This window comes from Oncorhynchus nerka, linkage group LG27, assembly GCF_034236695.1.
Source record: "Oncorhynchus nerka isolate Pitt River linkage group LG27, Oner_Uvic_2.0, whole genome shotgun sequence".
Classification (NCBI taxonomy): domain Eukaryota; kingdom Metazoa; phylum Chordata; class Actinopteri; order Salmoniformes; family Salmonidae; genus Oncorhynchus; species Oncorhynchus nerka.
The window spans coordinates 20,133,666-20,160,548 of NC_088422.1; the positions used below are offsets into that span (position 1 = coordinate 20,133,666).

At 43.3% G+C, this 26,883-nt stretch overlaps 4 protein-coding genes and 2 pseudogenes across 4 annotated transcripts in view; 1 reads left to right on the forward strand and 5 right to left on the reverse strand.

Moving 5' to 3' along the window:
- The window catches only part of LOC115111316 (disabled homolog 2-interacting protein-like), a 135,396-nt gene that overhangs the window by 17,782 nt on the left and 90,731 nt on the right, over positions 1-26,883 (forward strand).
- Positions 34-809, reverse strand: LOC135565274 (small ribosomal subunit protein uS3-like). The gene has a single exon (XM_065011434.1). The coding sequence runs from the start codon at positions 796-798 to the stop codon at positions 61-63; it is 738 nt and encodes a 245-aa protein (XP_064867506.1). The 5' UTR covers positions 799-809; the 3' UTR covers positions 34-60.
- Positions 2,754-3,529, reverse strand: LOC135565273 (small ribosomal subunit protein uS3-like). Its single transcript, XM_065011433.1, has one exon. The coding sequence runs from the start codon at positions 3,516-3,518 to the stop codon at positions 2,781-2,783; it is 738 nt and encodes a 245-aa protein (XP_064867505.1). The 5' UTR covers positions 3,519-3,529; the 3' UTR covers positions 2,754-2,780.
- Positions 5,474-6,249, reverse strand: LOC135565275 (small ribosomal subunit protein uS3-like). Its single transcript, XM_065011435.1, has one exon. The coding sequence runs from the start codon at positions 6,236-6,238 to the stop codon at positions 5,501-5,503; it is 738 nt and encodes a 245-aa protein (XP_064867507.1). The 5' UTR covers positions 6,239-6,249; the 3' UTR covers positions 5,474-5,500.
- LOC135565277 (small ribosomal subunit protein uS3-like) lies at positions 8,195-8,968 on the reverse strand (annotated as a pseudogene).
- LOC135565276 (small ribosomal subunit protein uS3-like) lies at positions 10,923-11,684 on the reverse strand (annotated as a pseudogene).

Below are 26,883 nucleotides of genomic sequence, written 5' to 3' on the forward strand. Positions count from 1 at the left end.
TTCAGCGGCTTTCTGAGCATTTTCATTTGCAATGGCGTATGCTTCTTCCATCCCTCATGGTTATGCTGTTGGGACGGGTGTGGCAGGTGCGACGACAGCGGCCTCCGGCTTGGCTCCCTTCTGCTCAGAGATGGGCGTTGAGGGGACCTGCTCGTCCTTGGGCTCCACGATGCTCACGTGGTCAGGGAGAGGTTTCTTGGGGCCAATCTTACCGCTGGGATCCCAGGGCAGCATGATTTTCACCTTAATCCCCAGCACACCTTGGCGGAGGAGCACGTGGCGGACAGCGGTGTCGACGTAGTAGTTAACGGGGTCTCCACTGTGGATCATGAGGCCATCCACGAACTTCATGGACTTGGCCCTCTGGCCCCTGAGCATTCCAGACACCACCACCTCGCAACCCTTGGACCCGCTCTCCATGATGAACCGTAGGACACCATAGCAGGCCCTGCGGACAGCGAGACCCCCGAGAAGCTTGTAGCGCAGAGACTCTGCCTGGGCAATGGCGCAAAGACCACGAGTGGCAACCTTCTCAGCATACAGCTCCACACTGCCCTCGGGGAAGCCAAACCTCTTCTGGACCACTGCAGTCAGCTCACGTATACGACGCCCCTTCTCACCAAGCACGTTTTGTGTCCTGGTAGCCAAGATGATGATTTCAGTTCTAGTTGGGGTGACACGAACCTCCACACCTGAGTAGCCATCCTCAGCCAGCTCTCTTGTGAGGAACTCGTTCAGTTCAGCTTTGAAGATACCATCAGCGACAAACTTTCTCTTCTTGGAAATTTGCACCGCCATCTTGGGATTTGGGGAGAAATAATCACGAGAGTGATACGGTGTTGTATTCTCAAGTCAACATTTAGTTCAATCATTTCACAAAAGTAACACATTACATAACAGAAAACCCATTATACAAATAACACAGCAAAATATCTTATTAACAACACGCACGTTCATTCACAATCGACATAAAATGGCAGCTACTCTCAGTACGATGCTATCCTTCACTTCAACCGAGCAGGGCTAATATTACTCTCTTCAAACTTAACTCGAACTTCCTCAAGACGTTACTAAAACACACCTTAAACACTCTTGACATGTTCGCTAGTTATAACATTTAAATTACTATTTTTATCATCAATAAAGTACCTGAAAACAGGGGAGAAATAATCACGAGAGTGATACGGTGTTGTATTCTCAAGTCAACATTTAGTTCAATGAGAAAAAGACCGCGAATTTCCCCAGGAATATGGGTGGAGACCAGAGCAATCGATCTCCGGCTCATAGATTAAAAGCATTTCGTAGATCACAGATTAACACTTTTAGGCACCACAAAATAAAGTAATCAATATAACGTTTACACATTACTCTCACAATTCGTACCCTTTGACAGATTTGAACTTTAACACAATTATATGAATGTTATCAATCTCTATCAACTAATACTGAATGCATATTTTAACCTTAGATGTTTTAAGATCCTCACATACTATGAACTTACTAATACTTTTCAATGTATAACAGGCTATGAATATGTCCTTTAACCTGTCACACTCTCCCGACAAAATAAATGTTGTCCCAACATTACCAACATTGTCTTCTTCAACAGTTCGTATGCACTGGACCTAGAAAATCCTCTTCTGTAAGGTAGTACTTGAGCAGAAGTCACGGGTCACAGTTCAAATATAACTAACAAGTTATATTCACAGTCCATATCTGTTGACCAGCTATATAACATAAGCAGTATTTTCTCATACTATTGATCAACAGTCCATCAATTTTAATGATCTATATGCATAGTCTGTAAATTGTCTCTTTTGACAGTCTGTGAAATCTGACAGTAGTCCATGGTCAAACATGTCAACTCTGTAGCCTTATGTTTGCTGAAGCCCATACATGTAAGGTGGTTGAAAGTAACATTGCTGTAGTGATGGCAGCCATGGAACCAGTCCTGGTGCAGAGTAGACAGGGAACAACTGTGGCTGTATACTGTAGCAGGAAGGGATACCAAGCTGATCATAGGTGATACGTCTTGGAGGGTGTCTCTCTCTTTGTGGCAGCTGGTAGGCTGGTTCCTCAGGTTCAGAAGCATCAGTATATGAAGGAAAGGCACTTGGTGGACGATCATCAGGCAAATTTTCAGCAGGCAAGTTACTCTCCTCAGCAGGCAGGTCTTTAACTGTTGTTGTCTCCTCCAGCCGCTTTTCAACAAGAGGCTGTGCTGGTAGCGTATCAGGGACTGGCACTGCAACTGTCCGTTTCACTGTTGGGGGCCTGTGTTCCCACTCCCTCGCTGGTTCAGCATTCCTCTCCTCAGGTACTGTAGGAGATGTGGGAACCTGTAGCGGATCATGATGAAGGTCATATTCATCCCCACTGTCTTCATCAGAATCTAGAGTCTGTGATGCAGGCTGGTGTCTCCTCGTTTTCTGACTTTTGTCCACTTTGGTCATTTCTGGTTGTGTCTCAAAAGGTAAGTGGTCACAGGACATGAGCAGATTTCTGTGCAGGACCCTGGAGCGTCCCCTACCCTTTTCTGGTCTCAATTCATAAATCGGCAGGTCTGAACCCATTTGTCTCACCACTGTGTGAATTGTATCTTCCCAATAGTTACGGAGTTTTCCTGGTCCTCCTCTTGGTGTCAGGTTTTTAATCAGAACTCGCTCGCCAGGCTGTAGCACTGAACTCCTAACTTTAGTGTCATAGTACTTCTTACTTCTTTCAGCGGCTTTCTGAGCATTTTCATTTGCAATGGCGTATGCTTCTTCCATCCCTCATGGTTATGCTGTTGGGACGGGTGTGGCAGGTGCGACGACAGCGGCCTCCGGCTTGGCTCCCTTCTGCTCAGAGATGGGCGTTGAGGGGACCTGCTCGTCCTTGGGCTCCACGATGCTCACGTGGTCAGGGAGAGGTTTCTTGGGGCCAATCTTACCGCTGGGATCCCAGGGCAGCATGATTTTCACCTTAATCCCCAGCACACCTTGGCGGAGGAGCACGTGGCGGACAGCGGTGTCGACGTAGTAGTTAACGGGGTCTCCACTGTGGATCATGAGGCCATCCACGAACTTCATGGACTTGGCCCTCTGGCCCCTGAGCATTCCAGACACCACCACCTCGCAACCCTTGGACCCGCTCTCCATGATGAACCGTAGGACACCATAGCAGGCCCTGCGGACAGCGAGACCCCCGAGAAGCTTGTAGCGCAGAGACTCTGCCTGGGCAATGGCGCAAAGACCACGAGTGGCAACCTTCTCAGCATACAGCTCCACACTGCCCTCGGGGAAGCCAAACCTCTTCTGGACCACTGCAGTCAGCTCACGTATACGACGCCCCTTCTCACCAAGCACGTTTTGTGTCCTGGTAGCCAAGATGATGATTTCAGTTCTAGTTGGGGTGACACGAACCTCCACACCTGAGTAGCCATCCTCAGCCAGCTCTCTTGTGAGGAACTCGTTCAGTTCAGCTTTGAAGATACCATCAGCGACAAACTTTCTCTTCTTGGAAATTTGCACCGCCATCTTGGGATTTGGGGAGAAATAATCACGAGAGTGATACGGTGTTGTATTCTCAAGTCAACATTTAGTTCAATCATTTCACAAAAGTAACACATTACATAACAGAAAACCCATTATACAAATAACACAGCAAAATATCTTATTAACAACACGCACGTTCATTCACAATCGACATAAAATGGCAGCTACTCTCAGTACGATGCTATCCTTCACTTCAACCGAGCAGGGCTAATATTACTCTCTTCAAACTTAACTCGAACTTCCTCAAGACGTTACTAAAACACACCTTAAACACTCTTGACATGTTCGCTAGTTATAACATTTAAATTACTATTTTTATCATCAATAAAGTACCTGAAAACAGGGGAGAAATAATCACGAGAGTGATACGGTGTTGTATTCTCAAGTCAACATTTAGTTCAATGAGAAAAAGACCGCGAATTTCCCCAGGAATATGGGTGGAGACCAGAGCAATCGATCTCCGGCTCATAGATTAAAAGCATTTCGTAGATCACAGATTAACACTTTTAGGCACCACAAAATAAAGTAATCAATATAACGTTTACACATTACTCTCACAATTCGTACCCTTTGACAGATTTGAACTTTAACACAATTATATGAATGTTATCAATCTCTATCAACTAATACTGAATGCATATTTTAACCTTAGATGTTTTAAGATCCTCACATACTATGAACTTACTAATACTTTTCAATGTATAACAGGCTATGAATATGTCCTTTAACCTGTCACACTCTCCCCGACAAAATAAATGTTGTCCCAACATTACCAACATTGTCTTCTTCAACAGTTCGTATGCACTGGACCTAGAAAATCCTCTTCTGTAAGGTAGTACTTGAGCAGAAGTCACGGGTCACAGTTCAAATATAACTAACAAGTTATATTCACAGTCCATATCTGTTGACCAGCTATATAACATAAGCAGTATTTTCTCATACTATTGATCAACAGTCCATCAATTTTAATGATCTATATGCATAGTCTGTAAATTGTCTCTTTTGACAGTCTGTGAAATCTGACAGTAGTCCATGGTCAAACATGTCAACTCTGTAGCCTTATGTTTGCTGAAGCCCATACATGTAAGGTGGTTGAAAGTAACATTGCTGTAGTGATGGCAGCCATGGAACCAGTCCTGGTGCAGAGTAGACAGGGAACAACTGTGGCTGTATACTGTAGCAGGAAGGGATACCAAGCTGATCATAGGTGATACGTCTTGGAGGGTGTCTCTCTCTTTGTGGCAGCTGGTAGGCTGGTTCCTCAGGTTCAGAAGCATCAGTATATGAAGGAAAGGCACTTGGTGGACGATCATCAGGCAAATTTTCAGCAGGCAAGTTACTCTCCTCAGCAGGCAGGTCTTTAACTGTTGTTGTCTCCTCCAGCCGCTTTTCAACAAGAGGCTGTGCTGGTAGCGTATCAGGGACTGGCACTGCAACTGTCCGTTTCACTGTTGGGGGCCTGTGTTCCCACTCCTCGCTGGTTCAGCATTCCTCTCCTCAGGTACTGTAGGAGATGTGGGAACCTGTAGCGGATCATGATGAAGGTCATATTCATCCCCACTGTCTTCATCAGAATCTAGAGTCTGTGATGCAGGCTGGTGTCTCCTCGTTTTCTGACTTTTGTCCACTTTGGTCATTTCTGGTTGTGTCTCAAAAGGTAAGTGGTCACAGGACATGAGCAGATTTCTGTGCAGGACCCTGGAGCGTCCCCTACCCTTTTCTGGTCTCAATTCATAAATCGGCAGGTCTGAACCCATTTGTCTCACCACTGTGTGAATTGTATCTTCCCAATAGTTACGGAGTTTTCCTGGTCCTCCTCTTGGTGTCAGGTTTTTAATCAGAACTCGCTCGCCAGGCTGTAGCACTGAACTCCTAACTTTAGTGTCATAGTACTTCTTACTTCTTTCAGCGGCTTTCTGAGCATTTTCATTTGCAATGGCGTATGCTTCTTCCATCCCTCATGGTTATGCTGTTGGGACGGGTGTGGCAGGTGCGACGACAGCGGCCTCCGGCTTGGCTCCCTTCTGCTCAGAGATGGGCGTTGAGGGGACCTGCTCGTCCTTGGGCTCCACGATGCTCACGTGGTCAGGGAGAGGTTTCTTGGGGCCAATCTTACCGCTGGGATCCCAGGGCAGCATGATTTTCACCTTAATCCCCAGCACACCTTGGCGGAGGAGCACGTGGCGGACAGCGGTGTCGACGTAGTAGTTAACGGGGTCTCCACTGTGGATCATGAGGCCATCCACGAACTTCATGGACTTGGCCCTCTGGCCCCTGAGCATTCCAGACACCACCACCTCGCAACCCTTGGACCCGCTCTCCATGATGAACCGTAGGACACCATAGCAGGCCCTGCGGACAGCGAGACCCCCGAGAAGCTTGTAGCGCAGAGACTCTGCCTGGGCAATGGCGCAAAGACCACGAGTGGCAACCTTCTCAGCATACAGCTCCACACTGCCCTCGGGGAAGCCAAACCTCTTCTGGACCACTGCAGTCAGCTCACGTATACGACGCCCCTTCTCACCAAGCACGTTTTGTGTCCTGGTAGCCAAGATGATGATTTCAGTTCTAGTTGGGGTGACACGAACCTCCACACCTGAGTAGCCATCCTCAGCCAGCTCTCTTGTGAGGAACTCGTTCAGTTCAGCTTTGAAGATACCATCAGCGACAAACTTTCTCTTCTTGGAAATTTGCACCGCCATCTTGGGATTTGGGGAGAAATAATCACGAGAGTGATACGGTGTTGTATTCTCAAGTCAACATTTAGTTCAATCATTTCACAAAAGTAACACATTACATAACAGAAAACCCATTATACAAATAACACAGCAAAATATCTTATTAACAACACGCACGTTCATTCACAATCGACATAAAATGGCAGCTACTCTCAGTACGATGCTATCCTTCACTTCAACCGAGCAGGGCTAATATTACTCTCTTCAAACTTAACTCGAACTTCCTCAAGACGTTACTAAAACACACCTTAAACACTCTTGACATGTTCGCTAGTTATAACATTTAAATTACTATTTTTATCATCAATAAAGTACCTGAAAACAGGGGAGAAATAATCACGAGAGTGATACGGTGTTGTATTCTCAAGTCAACATTTAGTTCAATGAGAAAAAGACCGCGAATTTCCCCAGGAATATGGGTGGAGACCAGAGCAATCGATCTCCGGCTCATAGATTAAAAGCATTTCGTAGATCACAGATTAACACTTTTAGGCACCACAAAATAAAGTAATCAATATAACGTTTACACATTACTCTCACAATTCGTACCCTTTGACAGATTTGAACTTTAACACAATTATATGAATGTTATCAATCTCTATCAACTAATACTGAATGCATATTTTAACCTTAGATGTTTTAAGATCCTCACATACTATGAACTTACTAATACTTTTCAATGTATAACAGGCTATGAATATGTCCTTTAACCTGTCACACTCTCCCCGACAAAATAAATGTTGTCCCAACATTACCAACATTGTCTTCTTCAACAGTTCGTATGCACTGGACCTAGAAAATCCTCTTCTGTAAGGTAGTACTTGAGCAGAAGTCACGGGTCACAGTTCAAATATAACTAACAAGTTATATTCACAGTCCATATCTGTTGACCAGCTATATAACATAAGCAGTATTTTCTCATACTATTGATCAACAGTCCATCAATTTTAATGATCTATATGCATAGTCTGTAAATTGTCTCTTTTGACAGTCTGTGAAATCTGACAGTAGTCCATGGTCAAACATGTCAACTCTGTAGCCTTATGTTTGCTGAAGCCCATACATGTAAGGTGGTTGAAAGTAACATTGCTGTAGTGATGGCAGCCATGGAACCAGTCCTGGTGCAGAGTAGACAGGGAACAACTGTGGCTGTATACTGTAGCAGGAAGGGATACCAAGCTGATCATAGGTGATACGTCTTGGAGGGTGTCTCTCTCTTTGTGGCAGCTGGTAGGCTGGTTCCTCAGGTTCAGAAGCATCAGTATATGAAGGAAAGGCACTTGGTGGACGATCATCAGGCAAATTTTCAGCAGGCAAGTTACTCTCCTCAGCAGGCAGGTCTTTAACTGTTGTTGTCTCCTCCAGCCGCTTTTCAACAAGAGGCTGTGCTGGTAGCGTATCAGGGACTGGCACTGCAACTGTCCGTTTCACTGTTGGGGGCCTGTGTTCCCACTCCCTCGCTGGTTCAGCATTCCTCTCCTCAGGTACTGTAGGAGATGTGGGAACCTGTAGCGGATCATGATGAAGGTCATATTCATCCCCACTGTCTTCATCAGAATCTAGAGTCTGTGATGCAGGCTGGTGTCTCCTCGTTTTCTGACTTTTGTCCACTTTGGTCATTTCTGGTTGTGTCTCAAAAGGTAAGTGGTCACAGGACATGAGCAGATTTCTGTGCAGGACCCTGGAGCGTCCCCTACCCTTTTCTGGTCTCAATTCATAAATCGGCAGGTCTGAACCCATTTGTCTCACCACTGTGTGAATTGTATCTTCCCAATAGTTACGGAGTTTTCCTGGTCCTCCTCTTGGTGTCAGGTTTTTAATCAGAACTCGCTCGCCAGGCTGTAGCACTGAACTCCTAACTTTAGTGTCATAGTACTTCTTACTTCTTTCAGCGGCTTTCTGAGCATTTTCATTTGCAATGGCGTATGCTTCTTCCATCCCTCATGGTTATGCTGTTGGGACGGGTGTGGCAGGTGCGACGACAGCGGCCTCCGGCTTGGCTCCCTTCTGCTCAGAGATGGGCGTTGAGGGGACCTGCTCGTCCTTGGGCTCCACGATGCTCACGTGGTCAGGGAGAGGTTTCTTGGGGCCAATCTTACCGCTGGGATCCCAGGGCAGCATGATTTTCACCTTAATCCCCAGCACACCTTGGCGGAGGAGCACGTGGCGGACAGCGGTGTCGACGTAGTAGTTAACGGGGTCTCCACTGTGGATCATGAGGCCATCCACGAACTTCATGGACTTGGCCCTCTGGCCCCTGAGCATTCAGACACCACCACCTCGCAACCCTTGGACCCGCTCTCCATGATGAACCGTAGGACACCATAGCAGGCCCTGCGGACAGCGAGACCCCGAGAAGCTTGTAGCGCAGAGACTCTGCCTGGGCAATGGCGCAAAGACCACGAGTGGCAACCTTCTCAGCATACAGCTCCACACTGCCCTCGGGGAAGCCAAACCTCTTCTGGACCACTGCAGTCAGCTCACGTATACGACGCCCCTTCTCACCAAGCACGTTTTGTGTCCTGGTAGCCAAGATGATGATTTCAGTTCTAGTTGGGGTGACACGAACCTCCACACCTGAGTAGCCATCCTCAGCCAGCTCTCTTGTGAGGAACTCGTTCAGTTCAGCTTTGAAGATACCATCAGCGACAAACTTTCTCTTCTTGGAAATTTGCACCGCCATCTTGGGATTTGGGGAGAAATAATCACGAGAGTGATACGGTGTTGTATTCTCAAGTCAACATTTAGTTCAATCATTTCACAAAAGTAACACATTACATAACAGAAAACCCATTATACAAATAACACAGCAAAATATCTTATTAACAACACGCACGTTCATTCACAATCGACATAAAATGGCAGCTACTCTCAGTACGATGCTATCCTTCACTTCAACCGAGCAGGGCTAATATTACTCTCTTCAAACTTAACTCGAACTTCCTCAAGACGTTACTAAAACACACCTTAAACACTCTTGACATGTTCGCTAGTTATAACATTTAAATTACTATTTTTATCATCAATAAAGTACCTGAAAACAGGGGAGAAATAATCACGAGAGTGATACGGTGTTGTATTCTCAAGTCAACATTTAGTTCAATGAGAAAAAGACCGCGAATTTCCCCAGGAATATGGGTGGAGACCAGAGCAATCGATCTCCGGCTCATAGATTAAAAGCATTTCGTAGATCACAGATTAACACTTTTAGGCACCACAAAATAAAGTAATCAATATAACGTTTACACATTACTCTCACAATTCGTACCCTTTGACAGATTTGAACTTTAACACAATTATATGAATGTTATCAATCTCTATCAACTAATACTGAATGCATATTTTAACCTTAGATGTTTTAAGATCCTCACATACTATGAACTTACTAATACTTTTCAATGTATAACAGGCTATGAATATGTCCTTTAACCTGTCACACTCTCCCGACAAAATAAATGTTGTCCCAACATTACCAACATTGTCTTCTTCAACAGTTCGTATGCACTGGACCTAGAAAATCCTCTTCTGTAAGGTAGTACTTGAGCAGAAGTCACGGGTCACAGTTCAAATATAACTAACAAGTTATATTCACAGTCCATATCTGTTGACCAGCTATATAACATAAGCAGTATTTTCTCATACTATTGATCAACAGTCCATCAATTTTAATGATCTATATGCATAGTCTGTAAATTGTCTCTTTTGACAGTCTGTGAAATCTGACAGTAGTCCATGGTCAAACATGTCAACTCTGTAGCCTTATGTTTGCTGAAGCCCATACATGTAAGGTGGTTGAAAGTAACATTGCTGTAGTGATGGCAGCCATGGAACCAGTCCTGGTGCAGAGTAGACAGGGAACAACTGTGGCTGTATACTGTAGCAGGAAGGGATACCAAGCTGATCATAGGTGATACGTCTTGGAGGGTGTCTCTCTCTTTGTGGCAGCTGGTAGGCTGGTTCCTCAGGTTCAGAAGCATCAGTATATGAAGGAAAGGCACTTGGTGGACGATCATCAGGCAAATTTTCAGCAGGCAAGTTACTCTCCTCAGCAGGCAGGTCTTTAACTGTTGTTGTCTCCTCCAGCCGCTTTTCAACAAGAGGCTGTGCTGGTAGCGTATCAGGGACTGGCACTGCAACTGTCCGTTTCACTGTTGGGGGCCTGTGTTCCCACTCCTCGCTGGTTCAGCATTCCTCTCCTCAGGTACTGTAGGAGATGTGGGAACCTGTAGCGGATCATGATGAAGGTCATATTCATCCCCACTGTCTTCATCAGAATCTAGAGTCTGTGATGCAGGCTGGTGTCTCCTCGTTTTCTGACTTTTGTCCACTTTGGTCATTTCTGGTTGTGTCTCAAAGGTAAGTGGTCACAGGACATGAGCAGATTTCTGTGCAGGACCCTGGAGCGTCCCCTACCCTTTTCTGGTCTCAATTCATAAATCGGCAGGTCTGAACCCATTTGTCTCACCACTGTGTGAATTGTATCTTCCCAATAGTTACGGAGTTTTCCTGGTCCTCCTCTTGGTGTCAGGTTTTTAATCAGAACTCGCTCGCCAGGCTGTAGCACTGAACTCCTAACTTTAGTGTCATAGTACTTCTTACTTCTTTCAGCGGCTTTCTGAGCATTTTCATTTGCAATGGCGTATGCTTCTTCCATCCCTCATGGTTATGCTGTTGGGACGGGTGTGGCAGGTGCGACGACAGCGGCCTCCCGGCTTGGCTCCCTTCTGCTCAGAGATGGGCGTTGAGGGGACCTGCTCGTCCTTGGGCTCCACGATGCTCACGTGGTCAGGGAGAGGTTTCTTGGGGCCAATCTTACCGCTGGGATCCCAGGGCAGCATGATTTTCACCTTAATCCCCAGCACACCTTGGCGGAGGAGCACGTGGCGGACAGCGGTGTCGACGTAGTAGTTAACGGGGTCTCCACTGTGGATCATGAGGCCATCCACGAACTTCATGGACTTGGCCCTCTGGCCCCTGAGCATTCCAGACACCACCACCTCGCAACCCTTGGACCCGCTCTCCATGATGAACCGTAGGACACCATAGCAGGCCCTGCGGACAGCGAGACCCCCGAGAAGCTTGTAGCGCAGAGACTCTGCCTGGGCAATGGCGCAAAGACCACGAGTGGCAACCTTCTCAGCATACAGCTCCACACTGCCCTCGGGGAAGCCAAACCTCTTCTGGACCACTGCAGTCAGCTCACGTATACGACGCCCCTTCTCACCAAGCACGTTTTGTGTCCTGGTAGCCAAGATGATGATTTCAGTTCTAGTTGGGGTGACACGAACCTCCACACCTGAGTAGCCATCCTCAGCCAGCTCTCTTGTGAGGAACTCGTTCAGTTCAGCTTTGAAGATACCATCAGCGACAAACTTTCTCTTCTTGGAAATTTGCACCGCCATCTTGGGATTTGGGGAGAAATAATCACGAGAGTGATACGGTGTTGTATTCTCAAGTCAACATTTAGTTCAATCATTTCACAAAAGTAACACATTACATAACAGAAAACCCATTATACAAATAACACAGCAAAATATCTTATTAACAACACGCACGTTCATTCACAATCGACATAAAATGGCAGCTACTCTCAGTACGATGCTATCCTTCACTTCAACCGAGCAGGGCTAATATTACTCTCTTCAAACTTAACTCGAACTTCCTCAAGACGTTACTAAAACACACCTTAAACACTCTTGACATGTTCGCTAGTTATAACATTTAAATTACTATTTTTATCATCAATAAAGTACCTGAAAACAGGGGAGAAATAATCACGAGAGTGATACGGTGTTGTATTCTCAAGTCAACATTTAGTTCAATGAGAAAAAGACCGCGAATTTCCCCAGGAATATGGGTGGAGACCAGAGCAATCGATCTCCGGCTCATAGATTAAAAGCATTTCGTAGATCACAGATTAACACTTTTAGGCACCACAAAATAAAGTAATCAATATAACGTTTACACATTACTCTCACAATTCGTACCCTTTGACAGATTTGAACTTTAACACAATTATATGAATGTTATCAATCTCTATCAACTAATACTGAATGCATATTTTAACCTTAGATGTTTTAAGATCCTCACATACTATGAACTTACTAATACTTTTCAATGTATAACAGGCTATGAATATGTCCTTTAACCTGTCACATATGAAGGAGTAGACCAGACTGAGGGGTGGGAGACTGAGCGTATGTGACATGCCTAAGAGGGCTAGGATTCCAAAAGGGTTAGATCCTATCACAGCTGTATTACCACCCTCTCCAGAGGCATGAATTGCATTTATGAAGGGGGGAAAACAACTAACTGAAACCTGCCCCTGTCAAGGTTTCATGTGTCCTCTAAACTGCTTGCAGCATGGCAGAGATTTTTCAGGGGCTGGAGGTTGTTGGAACATTCTTTCAGCGATGCATATTTGTTAGATTACAAAGCTGCAGAATGTGGGTTGCACTAGTCTAAGAAATGAAATGAATTAAGGCAAAGAGAAACCCTGGACTCTGATCACTGGAGCCTCGCTTTGCAGTCCCGGGTTTGAACAATGACAGCAATTGTCTCTCAATGATCTATGCAATGCTGTAGGCATGCAAAAAATAAACATGTATTTTTGCAGCACTTATGTATAGACAGTAGACCTAGACGTATAATTGCACATATACACTCCATGACCAAAAGTCATTCTCTATCTCATTCCAAAATCACGGGCATTAATATGGAGTTGGTCCCCCCTTTTGCTGCTATAATAGCCTCCACTCTTCTGGGAAGGCATTCCACTAGATTTTGGAACATTGCTGTGGGGTCTTGCTTCCATTCAGCCCGAGCATTAGTGAGGTTGGGAACTGATGTTGGGCAATTACGCCTGGCTCGTAGTCGGCGTTCCAATCCATCCCAAAGGTGTTTGATGGGATCAGGGCTCTGTGCAGGCCAGTCAAGTTCTTCCACAATGATCTCGGCAAATAATTTCTGTATGGACCTCGCTTTGTCATTTTAAATTTTTTATTTCAACTTTATTTAACCAGGTAGGCTAGTTGAGAACAAGTTCTCATTTGCAACTGCGACCTGGCCAAGATAAAGCATAGCAGTGTGAACAGACAACAACACAGAGTTACACATGGAGTAAACAATTAACAAGTCAATAACACAGTAGAAAAAAAAGAGAGTCTATATACATGGTGTGCAAAAGGCATGAGGAGGTAGGCGAATAATTACAATTTTGCAGATTAACACTGGAGTGATAAATAATCAGATGGTCATGTACAGGTAGAGATATTGGTGTGCAAAAGAGCAGAAAAGTAAATAAATAAAAACAGTATGGGGATGAGGTAGGTAAAATTGGGTGGGCTATTTACCGATAGACTATGTACAGCTGCAGCGATCGGTTAGCTGCTCAGATAGCAGATGTTTGAAGTTGGTGAGGGAGATAAGTCTCCAACTTCATCAATTTTTGCAATTCGTTCCAGTCACAGGCAGCAGAGAACTGGAACGAAAGACGGCCAATGCTGAAACCGGAAAGAGCCTTCCCAAACTGTTGCCACAAAGTTGGAAGCACAGAATCGTCTAGAATGTCATTGTATGCTGTAGCGTTAAGATTTCCCTTGAAAAACAGCCCCAGATCATTATTCCTGCTCCACCAAAGTTTACAGTTGGCAGTATGCATTAGGGCAGGTAGCGTTCTCCTGGCCTCTGTCAGACTGCCAGATGGTGAAGCGTGATTCATCACTCCCAAAGAACGCTTTTCCACTGCTTCAGAGTCCAACGGTGGCGAGCTTTACGCTGCAGCTGACACTTGGCATTGCGCATGGTGATCTTGGGCTTGTGTGTGGCTGCTCGACCATGGAAACCCATTTCATGAAGCTCCCGAGAAACAGTTTTTGGGTTAAAGTTGCTTCCAGAGGCAGTTTGGAACTCAGTAGTGAGTGTTGCAACCGAGAACAGAGGATTTTTACTCGCTTCAGAACTCACGATCCCATTCTGTGAGCTTGTGTGGCCTACCACTTTGCAGCTGAGGTGTTGTTGCTCCTAGATGTTTCCACTTCACAATAACAGCACTTAATGTTGACCGGGGCAGCTCTAGCAGGTAGAGGTCGACCGATTAATTGGCATGGCCGATTTAATTAGGGCCGATTTTCAAGTTTTCATAACAATTGGTAAATGGCATTTTTGGACGCCGATTACATTTCATTCCACGAGGAAACTGCGTGGAAGGCTGACCACCTGTTACGGGAGTGCAGCAAGGAGCCAAGGTAAGTTGCTAGCTAGCATTAAACTTATGAAAAACAATGACTCTTAACATAATCACAAGTTAACTACACATGGTTGAGGATATTACTAGTTTAACTAGCTTGTCCTGCATTGCATATAATCAATGCGGTGCCTGTTAATTTATCATCAAATCACAGCCTACTGCGGGTGATGATTTAACAAGAGCATTCGTGAAAAAAGCCCTGTCGTTGCACCAATGTACTTAACCATAAACATCAATGCCTTTCTTAAAATCAATACACAAGCATATTTGGTTAATATTGCCTGCTAACATGAATTACTTTTAACTAGGGAAATTGTGTCACTTCACTTGCGTTCTTTGCAAGCAGAGTCAGGGTATATGCAGCAGTTTGGGCCGCCTGGTTCGTTGTGAACTGTGTGAAGACCATTTCTTCCTAACAACGACCGTAATTAATTTTACATAATTATGACATAATGTTGAAGGTTGTGCAACATAACAGCAATATTTAGACTTATGGATGCCACCTGTTCAATAAAATACGGAACAGTTCCGTATTTCACTGAAAGAATAAACGTTTTGTTTTCGAAATGATAGTTTCCGGATTTGACCATATTAATGACCTAAGACTCGTATTTCTGTACGTTTATTATATTATAATTAAGTCTATGATTTGATATTTGATAGAGCAGTCTGACTGAGCGGTGGTAGGCAGCAGCAGGCTCGTAAGCATTCATTCAAACAGCACTACTGCATTTGCCAGCAGCTCTTCACAATGCTTGAAGCACAGCGCTGTTTATGACTTCAGGCCTATCAACTCCTGAGATTAGGCTGGCAATACTATAGTGCCTATAAGAACATCCAATAGTCAAAGGTATATGAAATACAAATGGTATAGAGAAATAGTCCTATAATTCCTATAATAACTACATCCTAAAACTTCTTAACTGGGAATATTGAAGACTCATGTTGAAAGGAACCATGAGCTTTCATATGTTCTCATGTTCTGAGCAAGGAACTTAAACGTTAGCTTTTTTTACATGGCACAAATTGCACTTTTACTTTCTTCTCCAACCCTATGTTTTTGCATTATTTAAACCGAATTGAACATTGTTTATTTGATACTAAATTAATTTTTATTTATGTATTATATTAAGTTAAAATAAGTGTTCATTCAGTATTGTTGTAATTGTCATTTATTACAAATATATATAAATACATAAAAATTGGCTGATTTTAATCGGTATCGGCTTTTTTTGGTCCTCCAATAATCGGTATCGGCGTTGAAAAATCGTAATCGGTCGACCTCTACTAGCAGCGCAGAAATGTGACGACCTGACATCCTATGACAGTGCCATATTGAAAGTCACTGAGCTCTTCAGTAAGGCTATTCGACTGCCATTCTTTGTCTATGGAAATTCCATGACTGTGTGCTCGATTTTATACACCTGTCAGCAACGGATGAGGCTGAAATAGCAGAATCCACTAATTGGAGTGGTTGTCCACATACTTTTGTGTATATAGGCTTATATGAAGGCATGACTTTTTATAGAGTTTTTAGCCAAAGTTGTCTCTGACAGGAGTGTCTGGGGTGGAATTGGGTCAGCCCAAACTTCTCCAGATGTTTTTTTAAAGATCTGGTCGCTCAGACTGTTGTGGGAACTGGATTTGAACGCTGACAAAACAGCAACCAGTGTGTTTTCTGGACCCTGTTCTTTTTCAGACACAAACACATTGACTGGATGTGTTTTAAATCACTTGGGGAAAGTAAACCAAGTTACCTTGATTGAAATTATGTTTTTACTATGAGTTGTTTTGGCAACTGACATTGTTAAGGGGGGAGGGATTGAGGGGGAAATGATTAAATACTCTTAGGCAATCAAACATTTTGTTCAGTTTAAAAAATAAATGTTTAATAAAAACATTGATTGATGTAAAGAAAATGCATAGACATGATTGTTATTGTTTCTCCTCTGTTTTGATGAAGTCTGCAGCCTAATTAGAATGAGGCACTTTGTAGCAACAACAAAACCATCAACATACTCAGCACAATGTAATTCTACTTGGAGACAGTAGGGCTAATTCAGAGAAAATTGTCTCGAAGTTATTCAGTGTTTCCAATCCGGAAAATCACTGTCTGTCTCAATGTTGCTATAAGAGAGAGTTAAATCTATTTTACAACTGTATTGATTGGAGACTGCATGAACATAGCCTGTCCCATGGATTGGAAACATTTTTTTTTTTACCTTTATTTAACTAGGCAAGTCAGTTAAGAACAAATTCTTATTTACAATGACGGCCTAGGAACAGTGGGTTAACTGCCTGTTCAGGGGCAGAACGACAGATTTGTACCTTGTCAGCTCGGGGGTTCCGGTTACTAGTCCAACGCTCTAACCACTAGGCTACCCTGCCGCCCCATGGATTGTGTTCATCATCAGATTATGCTGGAAACAGGAAATTAAAGTGTTTTTTCTTGGGCAAGTTCTGACCTGCTCTTAGTGATTGTCACAGGGCCTAAAAGGATGTTCAAGATACATGCTCTCCTCTCTCATGACATGAAGTCTTTGTTTCACAGAGAATCTTCATAATAACAGTGATCTCTGCCCTTGCATGACTCAGTAGATGTCCTGTGCAGAGGTGTTCATAAAACCTGCATGATATAATGCAAGTGAAGCACTGTACAGAACACCTTTTAGAATACCGCTGGCAGTGCTTTGTATGTTGGCCTCCTGTTGTGTGAAAGCCCTGAATCGGGATCAGTTGGCCACGTCGCTCGTCTGGTAACCACAATACCGTGACCCACTGAGATTACTGACTTAATCTCTAAATCTAGCATATTAGCTAGGTTTCCATCCAATTGGCGACCGATTTTCATTAAATGGAGTTGTTGCAGATGAAAGGCTGTGCATGTGCGATATGATGGTTATTGTGTGTGTGATATGATGGTTATTGTGTGTGCAATAGGATGGTTATTGTGTGTGCGATATGATGGTTATTGTGTGTGCGATATGATGGTTATTGTGTGTGCAATAGGATGATTATTATATCAATATTTGTGCATAAATGCGTTTCCACCACCATTTCTTGGGTAATTCATTTTACTGACACAAAAAGATCCCACCTTGTCTAGCGTATTTAATTTTGTCGACAAATGGAAAGTTGACTGACATTTGCCACTTCCATCAGGCCTGTCGTGACTTTTATTTTTTATACCGACATGTTCTTTACTCAAATAAAAAGGTTGGATGGAAATCTGCTTAGATACATCCAAAATCCTGTGGATCCATTTTCAATGCTTACACATACTGAGGTGATATACAGGTTACCAGCTGCACAAATTGTGTCCATCCCTTTACTATGTTTAGCTTAATCCCCATTCCACACAATAATCTCTGCCCTTGCATGACTCAATAGACGTCCTGTGCAGAGGTGTTCATAAAACCTTTAGAATACCGCTGGCAGGGCTTTGTATGTTGGCATCCTGTTGTGTGAAAGCCCTGAATCGGGATCAGTCGGCCACGTCACTCGTCTGGTAATCACAATACCGTGACCCACTGAGATTATTGACTTAATCTCTAAATCTAGCATATTAGCTAGGTTTCCATCCAATTGGCGACAGGTTTTCATGTGAATATTCTAAAATCTGCATAAAAAACAATTGTGCATTTTCCCACCACTTTCCATTAAATTGACTTGTTACGGATAAAAGGCTGTGCGTGCTGACGTAGTGAACTTTTGCGGTCAAATTCCCATCTACTTAAATTTAAGTTACGTTAAATGGGTTCCATCGCATTTTCAACTCTACTGATGGTTTTGTCAGGAAGAAATGTGTGTTTATATAGTGAATGTGCTCCCTCTGGTTTTGAAATGTGCCCTCTAGCCAACAGATAAAGTGCGAGTCGGCTACCTACATGATGAGATTATTATGGACAAAATGAGCGAGATTATTTTTTATTTGTCAAACAGCAGCCATGCATTGATCATCATGTCACCAGAATAAGACCCTCAATATTTATTGGAAAGGAGCATCAAGCTCATCACCGTGCACTTTAACCACCCTGTGAAGTTCATCATCATTCATCTGTAGCCTAATTAACTGCATGCTTTCCCAATGAGTCTAGTGGGAGGACCACACAACATGTCATCGCGTGACTCCAAGTTTACTTTGATATGATGGTTATTATAGCAATATTTATGCATAAAGCCGTTTCCACTGCACTTTCTTGCATAATACATTTTACCGACACAAAAAGATCCCACCTTGTCTAGCTTATTTATTTTGTAGACGTTTGGAAAGTTTACCGACCAATTTGCTGTTTCCATCAGGCCCGTCGTTACATTCTTTTATCCGACATGTACTTTACTCGCATAAAAAGGTTGGATGGAAACCTGCTTAGAGACATCCACAGTTCTGTGGATCCATTTTCAATGCTTACACATACTGAGGTGGTATACAGGTTAACAGCCACACAAATGGTGTCCATCCCTTTACTATGCTTAGCTTAATCCCCAATCCACACTGTGCCCTGAGGTTGCAGGCTCAAGGGACTAAGCTGTCAGTGTACATGAATATTGCACAGAGATCTCTGCTTGCTGGCTGGTGGGATTTTTGGACGAATAATGAAAGGATTGCTGTATGTAATGTCTGACTGCATAGCTGACATATTTCAGTTACCACTGAAATGTATTACATGTGTGTTCTAAGTATGTTTCTTTTTTATTAAATGTATAATTTCTGCGGGTCGTTGAATGACTTTGTTAGATTGGAGCAAGAGGGGTTTCTCTTTTTAGATTATTTCTTTAGAACCCTTTTCTGTCATGATACTCTTAGCAGTAGTTTGAAGCCTCACATTCATTAGGATAAATGTTGAGTGAAGAATTAATCAGTCATCCTATTTCTTACTTCAATAATAAGCTACTTTTTAAATGTCATTTTTTAATTAGACTACATTCCTTGGTTTGTAAACTCAGAAAAAAAAGAAACGCCCTCTCACTGTCAACTGCGTTTATTTTCAGCAAACTTAACAAGTGTAAATATTTGTATGAACATAAGATTCAACAACTGAGACAAACTGAACAAGTTCCACAGACATTTGACTAACAGAAATGGAGTAATGTGTTTGTGAACAAAGGCGGGGTCGAAATCAAAAGTAACAGTCAGTATCTGGTGTGGCCACCAGCCGCATTAAGCACTGCAGTGCATCTCCTCCTCATGGACTGCAGCAGATTTGCCAGTTCTTGCTGTGAGATACCCCACTCTTCCACCAAGGCACCTGCAAGTTCCCGGATATTTCTGGGGGGAATGGCCTTAGCCCTCACCCTCCGATCCAACAGGTCCCAGACGTGCTCAATGGGATTGAGATCCGGGCTCTTCGCTGGCCTTGGCAGAACACTAACATTCCTGTCTTGCAGGAAATCACGCACAGAGCGAGCAGTATGGCTGGAGGTATTGTCATGCTGGAGGGTCATGTCAGGATGAGCCTGCAGGAAGGGTACCACACGAGGGAGGAGGTTGTCTTCCCTGTAACGCACAGCGTTGAGATTGCCTGCAATGACAACAAGCTCAGTCCAATGATGCTGTGACATGACGGACCCTCCACCTCCAAATCGATCCCGCTCCAGAGTACAGGCCTCGGTGTAACGCTCATTTCTTCGACGATAAAAACACGAATCCGACCATCACCTCTGGTGAGACAAAACCGCGACTCGTCAGTGAAGAGCACTTTTTGCCAGTCCTGTCTGGTCCAGCAACAGTGGGTTTGTGTCCATAGGCGACGTTGTTGCAGGTGAGGACCTGCCTTACAACAGGCCTACAAGCCCTCAGCCCAGCCTCTCTCAGCCTATTGCGGACAGTCTGAGCACTGATGGAGGGATTGTGTGTTCCTGGTGTAATTCGGGCAGTTGTTGTTGCTATCCTGTACCTGTCCCGCAGGTGTGATGTGCGTATGTACCGATCCTGTGCAGGTGTTGTTACACCTGGTCTGCCACTGCGAGGATGATCAGCTGTCCGTCCGGTCTCCCCGTAGCTCTGTCTTAGGCATCTCACAGTACGGACCTTGTCATTTATTGCCCTGGCCACATCTGCAGTCCCCATGCCTCCTTGCAGCATGCCTAAGGCACGTTTACGCAGATAGGCAGGAACCCTGGGCATCTTTCTTTTGGTGTTTTTCAGAGTCAGTAGAAAGGCCTCTTTAGTGTCCTAAGTTTTCATAACTGTGACCTTAATTGTCTACCGTCTGTAAGCTGTTAGTGTCTTAACGACCGTTCAACAGGTGCATGTTCATTAATTGTTCATGGTTCATTGAACAAGCATGGGTAACAGTGTTTAAACCCTTTACAATGAAGATCTGTGAAGTTATTTGGATTTTTATGAATTATCTTTGACAGACAGGGTCCTAAAAAAGGGACTTTTTTTTTTTTTGCTGAGTTTATAATCCTGTTTTGCTCACACTGAGGAGTGTGTGTGTGTGTGTGTTAATTCTTGTCATCTTGTCTCAGATGAATGAAGCCTATTGAAGCCATTCAAATCAAACTGAGCTGATAAAGGTCTTTTTGTAGGTTTATCATGTTAAAAGGCAGATGCAGAGAACATTAGCAATGACAATGCCGTTATGATTCACATCACAAATCAACTCATTATTTACATTCACAAAATGCATGTTCTTGCATAGATAATGAATCTGTTTTTGTTATGCTGGCACATACATGCTTGTACGGTGGTGCCAATTTTCTCGCCTGTCTCTAAATGTATTCATGTCCAGGCCACTGTGGTCCAGAGATAAAACAGACAGTGTCTTCAACGTCATCCTATAATTCATTGGGATCTGTCAAATGTACACAATGGCTTCTGCCGCTCTCAACACACAGGCGGTTTCTCCTCTGTTCTCTGCATGTGTAATGAAGCAAGCTGATGTCCTGTGTAGTTACCACTGTGCTGAAGACTGCGGCTGTTCAAAGATACTACTGTAGGCTGTGTTACAGCTTTTTAATTAATTGAAACCTTGTGTTTTGTCATTGATGGAAAAATACGGAAAGAGATGTTTTTAGTCACTTTGTTTTATATCGCCTACAGTGGAAGCTGCTGAGGGGAGGACGGCTCATAATAATGGCTGGAATGGAGCAAATGGAATGGCATCAACCCATGTGTTTCATGTATTTGATACCGTTCCACTTATTCCACCCCAGCCATTATCACAAGCCTGTCCTCCCCAATTAAGGTGCCACCAACCTCCTGTGATAGCCTAGTCTCTGGAGGGATGTTTTTGAAGGTTTTCCGTGAATGATGTTGTTAGCAAATTGAAAGCAATTTTCTAATAACATCATGAAACACGACCTCATCAGTAGTAGGGAAAGAGATACATGGGCTGTGTTCCGAATCCCTACCCAAAGTGTATACTTGCGCACTCCACTCATGGATTGAATAACATTGGATTGGTGTAAGTAAGCGCAGACTAAGGGAGTGCACACTTCAGAGCCTGGATGAGCCTTTGATAATCCACCCTAGTTCAATAGCACTTCTCCCCTTCTCCAAAGGAGGGCGCTGCATGAAAACATTTGGGGCCATGACTAGAGGCACCACAGAATAGATATACTGAAACATTACCAGCTTAATTTGATTCCTATCACCCACCACTGTCTAATAGATTTTACTGACACAAAAAATATCCCACCTTGTCTAGCGTATTTATTTTGTAGACGTTTGGAAAGTTTGCAAATTTGCTGTTTCCATCAGGCCCGTCGTTACATTATTTTATCTGACGTACTTTACTCACATAAAAAGGTTGGATGGAAACCTGCTTAGAGACATCCACAGTTCTGTGGATCCATTTTCAATGCTTACACATACTGAGGTGGTATACAGGTTAACAGCCACACATATGGTGTGCATCCCTTTACTATGCTTAGCTTACTGTCTCCTATTGCGCCAGGACTAATAGAATATTCACCACAGTGGAAAAGTGGTTGTGGGGGATGAGAATGCGTGACCCTCAGGGCGATGTGCCGTATGAGGAGAGGGAATGTCTTGTATCTATTGATGGAGCCAGACTGCATAACAAACACAAGTAATATTGCTTTGAATAACTGAAATTATATGATACTGCTACTTTTATTTGCACCACTCAACCCCCAAAGTTGCAATTATGTTTTGGTCAAATTTTGATGATGCCCCGAGGAGATGTGGTATATGGCCAATATACCACAGCTAAGGGCAGTTCTTAGGCGCAATGTGGTGTGCCTGGACACAGCCCTTAGCCGTGGTATATTGGTGATATATCACAAACCCATGAAGGGCCTTATTGCTATTATAAACTGGTTACCATCGTAATTAGAGCAGTAAAACAAAATGTTTTGTCATACCTGTGGTATACGGTGTGATATACCGTGGCTTTCAGCCCATCAGAATTCAGGGCTTGAACCACCCAGTTTATAATTGTAGTTATGTTCCGGGCCCCTGACCATCCACTCAAGAACAAATCATCCCACAGCTGAATCTAGTTGAATCCTGCAGTATGGTATCCTGTCACTTTTTTCTCTCTTCTGTCAATTCTGTCCAGTTGTGTCTTTTAACAAATTAATTACATTTTTCTAGAGACTACATGTTGATCAGCTGTTTCTTTCCTTATATACATTATGTAATCACTGTGTTCAAAGAAGACTATATGATTTATATCAGTTTATCTTCTGAATGAGTGAGTGTAGCCTATTTAGTTGTCGAAATTCCTCCGTCTGGAGTGGTTCTCCAAACATATTGCCTCCCTGCCAAAGATGGAGCATATATTTGTTCATCAACACTCTGGGGTCGTTTTGGACAGGACAGGATTACTTGTGTGGATGGGCCCCTGGGAGGAGCTCATGGCCAGTATTCAAAAAGCATCTCAGAGAAGCAGTGCTTATCTAGGATCAGATTGGATCATAATGAATAGGATTATATGAACTGTGGGGGAACTGATCCTAGATCAGCACTCCTACTGAGATACTTTATGAATATGGGCCCAGGGCATAGCATAATGCAGCAGGGGCAGTAATAGTATCATCAGTCATTGATGATAGCCAGCTCTGTGTGGGGGCAGACAATGTCTAGCTACTCCTGGGCAGAGCATGGTTCAAAGTAGAGGTCGACAGGCATGGCAGATTTAATTAGGGCCGATTTCAAGTTTTCATAACAATCTGTAATCGTCATTTTTGGACACCGATTATGGCCGATTACATTGCACTCCACGAGGAGACTGCGTGGCAGGCTGACCACCTGTTACGAGTGTGCAGCAAGGAGCCAAAGTAAGGTGCTAGCTAGCATTAACCTTATAAAAAACAATACATCTTAACATAATCACTAGTTAACGACACATGGTTGAGGATATTACTAGTTTATCTAGCTTGTCCTATAATCAATGCGGTTCCTGTTAATTTATCATCGAATCACAGCCTACTTCGCCAAACGGGTGACGATTTAACAAGAGCATTCGCAAAAAAAGCCCTGTCGTTGCACCAATGTACCTAACCATAAACATCAATGCCTTTCTTAATATCGATACAAAAGTATATTATTTTAAACAAGCATATTTAGTCAATATTGCCTGCTATCACAAATTTATTTTAACTATTGACATTTTGTCACTTCTCTTGCATTCTGTGCAAGCAGAGTCAGGGTATATGCAGCAGTTTGGGCCGCCCGGCTCGTTGCGAACTGTGTGAAGACCATTTCTTCCTATCAAAACTAATTAATTTGCCAGAATTTTACATAATTATGACATAACATTGAACATTCTGCAATGTAACATCAATATTTAGACTTAAAGATGTCACCCGTTAAATAAAATACGGAACGGTTCCATTTCTCACTGAAAGAATAAACGTTATGTTTTTGAAATGATAGTTTACGGATTTGACCTTATTAATGGAGCCTTAGGCTCATATTGCTGTGTGTTTATTATATTATAATTAAGTCTATGATTTGATAGAGCAGTCTGACTGAGCGGTGGTAGGCAGCAACAGGCTCGTAAGCATTCATTCAAACAGCACTTTATTGCGTTTGCCAGCAGCTCTTTGCTGTGCTTCGAGCATTGTGCTGTTTATGACTTCAAGCCTATCAACTCCCGAGATTAGGCTGGCAATACTATGGTGCCTATAAGAACATCCAATAGTCAAGGGTATATGAAATACAAGTGGTATAGAGAGAAATAGTCCTATAATTCCTATAATAACTACAACCTTCAATATTCCCAGTTAAGAAGTTTAAGACTCATGTTAAAAGGAACCACCAGCCTTCATATGTTCTCATGCTCTGAGCAAGGAACTTAAACGTTAGCTTTTTTACATGGCACATATTGCACTTTTACTTTCTTCTCCAAAACTGTGTTTTTGCATTATTTAAACCAAATTGAACATGTTTCATTATTTATTTGAAACTAAATTGATTTTATATATGTATTATATTAAAATAAGTGTTCATTCAGTATTGTTGTAATTGTCATTATTACAAATATATATACATCGTCCGATTAATCAGTATTGGCTCTTTTTGGTCCTCCAACAATCGGTGTTGAAAAATTATAATTGGTCGACCTCTAGTTCAAAGAGAGGTCGGCAGTCTATCTGACTGCACTGCCTCTGTTGCTTTTAATCCTACTGCTTCCTCGAAGGGTGATCCAACTTGAGTTCTTGTTTTTGAACCTAGTCCATGTACAGTTGTGCAGTGAGGGATCCCCACAACGCCACGCAGTCATACCTTAGCATTCCTGTAGTAATGTTATCATGTCTGTTCCACTGGGCTTGATCAAGCAGCAGTCTCAGGTACATCATACTGTAACATACCATAAGATTACACATTTATCTCCATCTGGGAATTCTGATGGGACATATTTATTTTTTTATTTTAGCTTTATTTAACTAGGCAAGTCAGTTAAGAACAAATTCTTATTTTCAATTACGGCATAGGAACAGTGGGTTAACTGCCTGTTCAGGGGCAGAACGACAGATTTGTACCTTGTCAGCTCTGGGATTTGAACTTGCTACCTTTCTGTTACTAGTCCAACACTCGAACCACTAGGCCACCCCAACACATGCTTGGGCTGGGACGATACCATTATTGTGATACTTGTTAGTATCATGGCAAGGAAACAAAACAGAAAGTGGATTTAACTTCTTTAGGAAAACAGCCCTAATGTTCTAAACAAACATCCTTATGTTGTCATCCAGAGTCACGTTTATTTATTTTCCAAGCTATAGCACACAATATTTTGCATACAGCAGGTTTTCAAAGAACCAAAGAGTTTAGTCCGCTTCATGTTTTCATTTTTGCCCCAAAATTGTGCTACTGGTGTCGACACAGCCCTAACGCATTCCCCAGCCTCTTAGCTTGCTCTTAGCATGATTTGTGAAAGACAGAGTCATTTTAGTAGTTTGGGCCAGATTGGGCCTGCGGGCCGTATGTTTGACATCCCCGAACTAGTATAAGTAGGGTTTTGTTTTTCCTAGTACGTTCAGGTTGCCAGGACAAACTCCCGGCCGTGCGACTGGCTGTTGTTTCCAGGGTGACATGTGAGGGGCTCAGAGGGGTGTGTGGCAGGCTGTTTTTCCAAGGGTGACATGTGAGGGGTACGTGACTGGGAGTGTAACAGTAGCAGCACTGTTGCTGGGCTGACGGCACGTGCTCCCCGGTCAAGGCTTTGGGGGTGTAGGGTCACATGCTGTCAACGTCTAAAAAAATAACATTGCGTCATAATATAGCCTATCACCAGGGTTGTACCTCTATACTGCTCTTCAATGACAAACTCTCAGGACTGGTATCTCTAAAAAATAATATTTTTTTAAAAATTATTATTTATTTTTGGGGTTGTGAGTTGACACGGGCAAGCTGCCGGAGAGGCCACAAGCATGACCCCTGACCTGCCCCCTCAGAAGTAGAACTCAACCCCTCACAGGAATTCTCCCCCTCCCCAAGATTGTTTATCCTGACATGTAGGTGCAGTGCTGTTCTCTAGTCTAGCACATGACATCAAAATCTGCTCAGCTCAGTACAACAGTGATGACTGAATAGTCTGAATAGGTTTCTGGCAGACTGTTAGTATATCGGAGGTTGAAATGTCGGGCACAATGAGGAAAGGTTTGGGGAGGAAGTCCTAATACTACAGACTACTGGGTCAGACCCGTCTGCACAGACAGCACATTCACTCCAGGAGTAGGACCAGAGCTGCAAACAGGGATAACCAACTACTGTTTTATCCTCTGGGACAGTCCTCCACCAAAAAATGAATCCCTCAGGATTGTTGTTTGTCACTTCACTGAGTTTTGTCTAACCTAAATATCCCAGGAGAACGTGTGATGTATAGTAGTGAACAAGTAGGCTACCACAGTAAACAAGGTCTGTCCCTGACAAAAAAAAGAA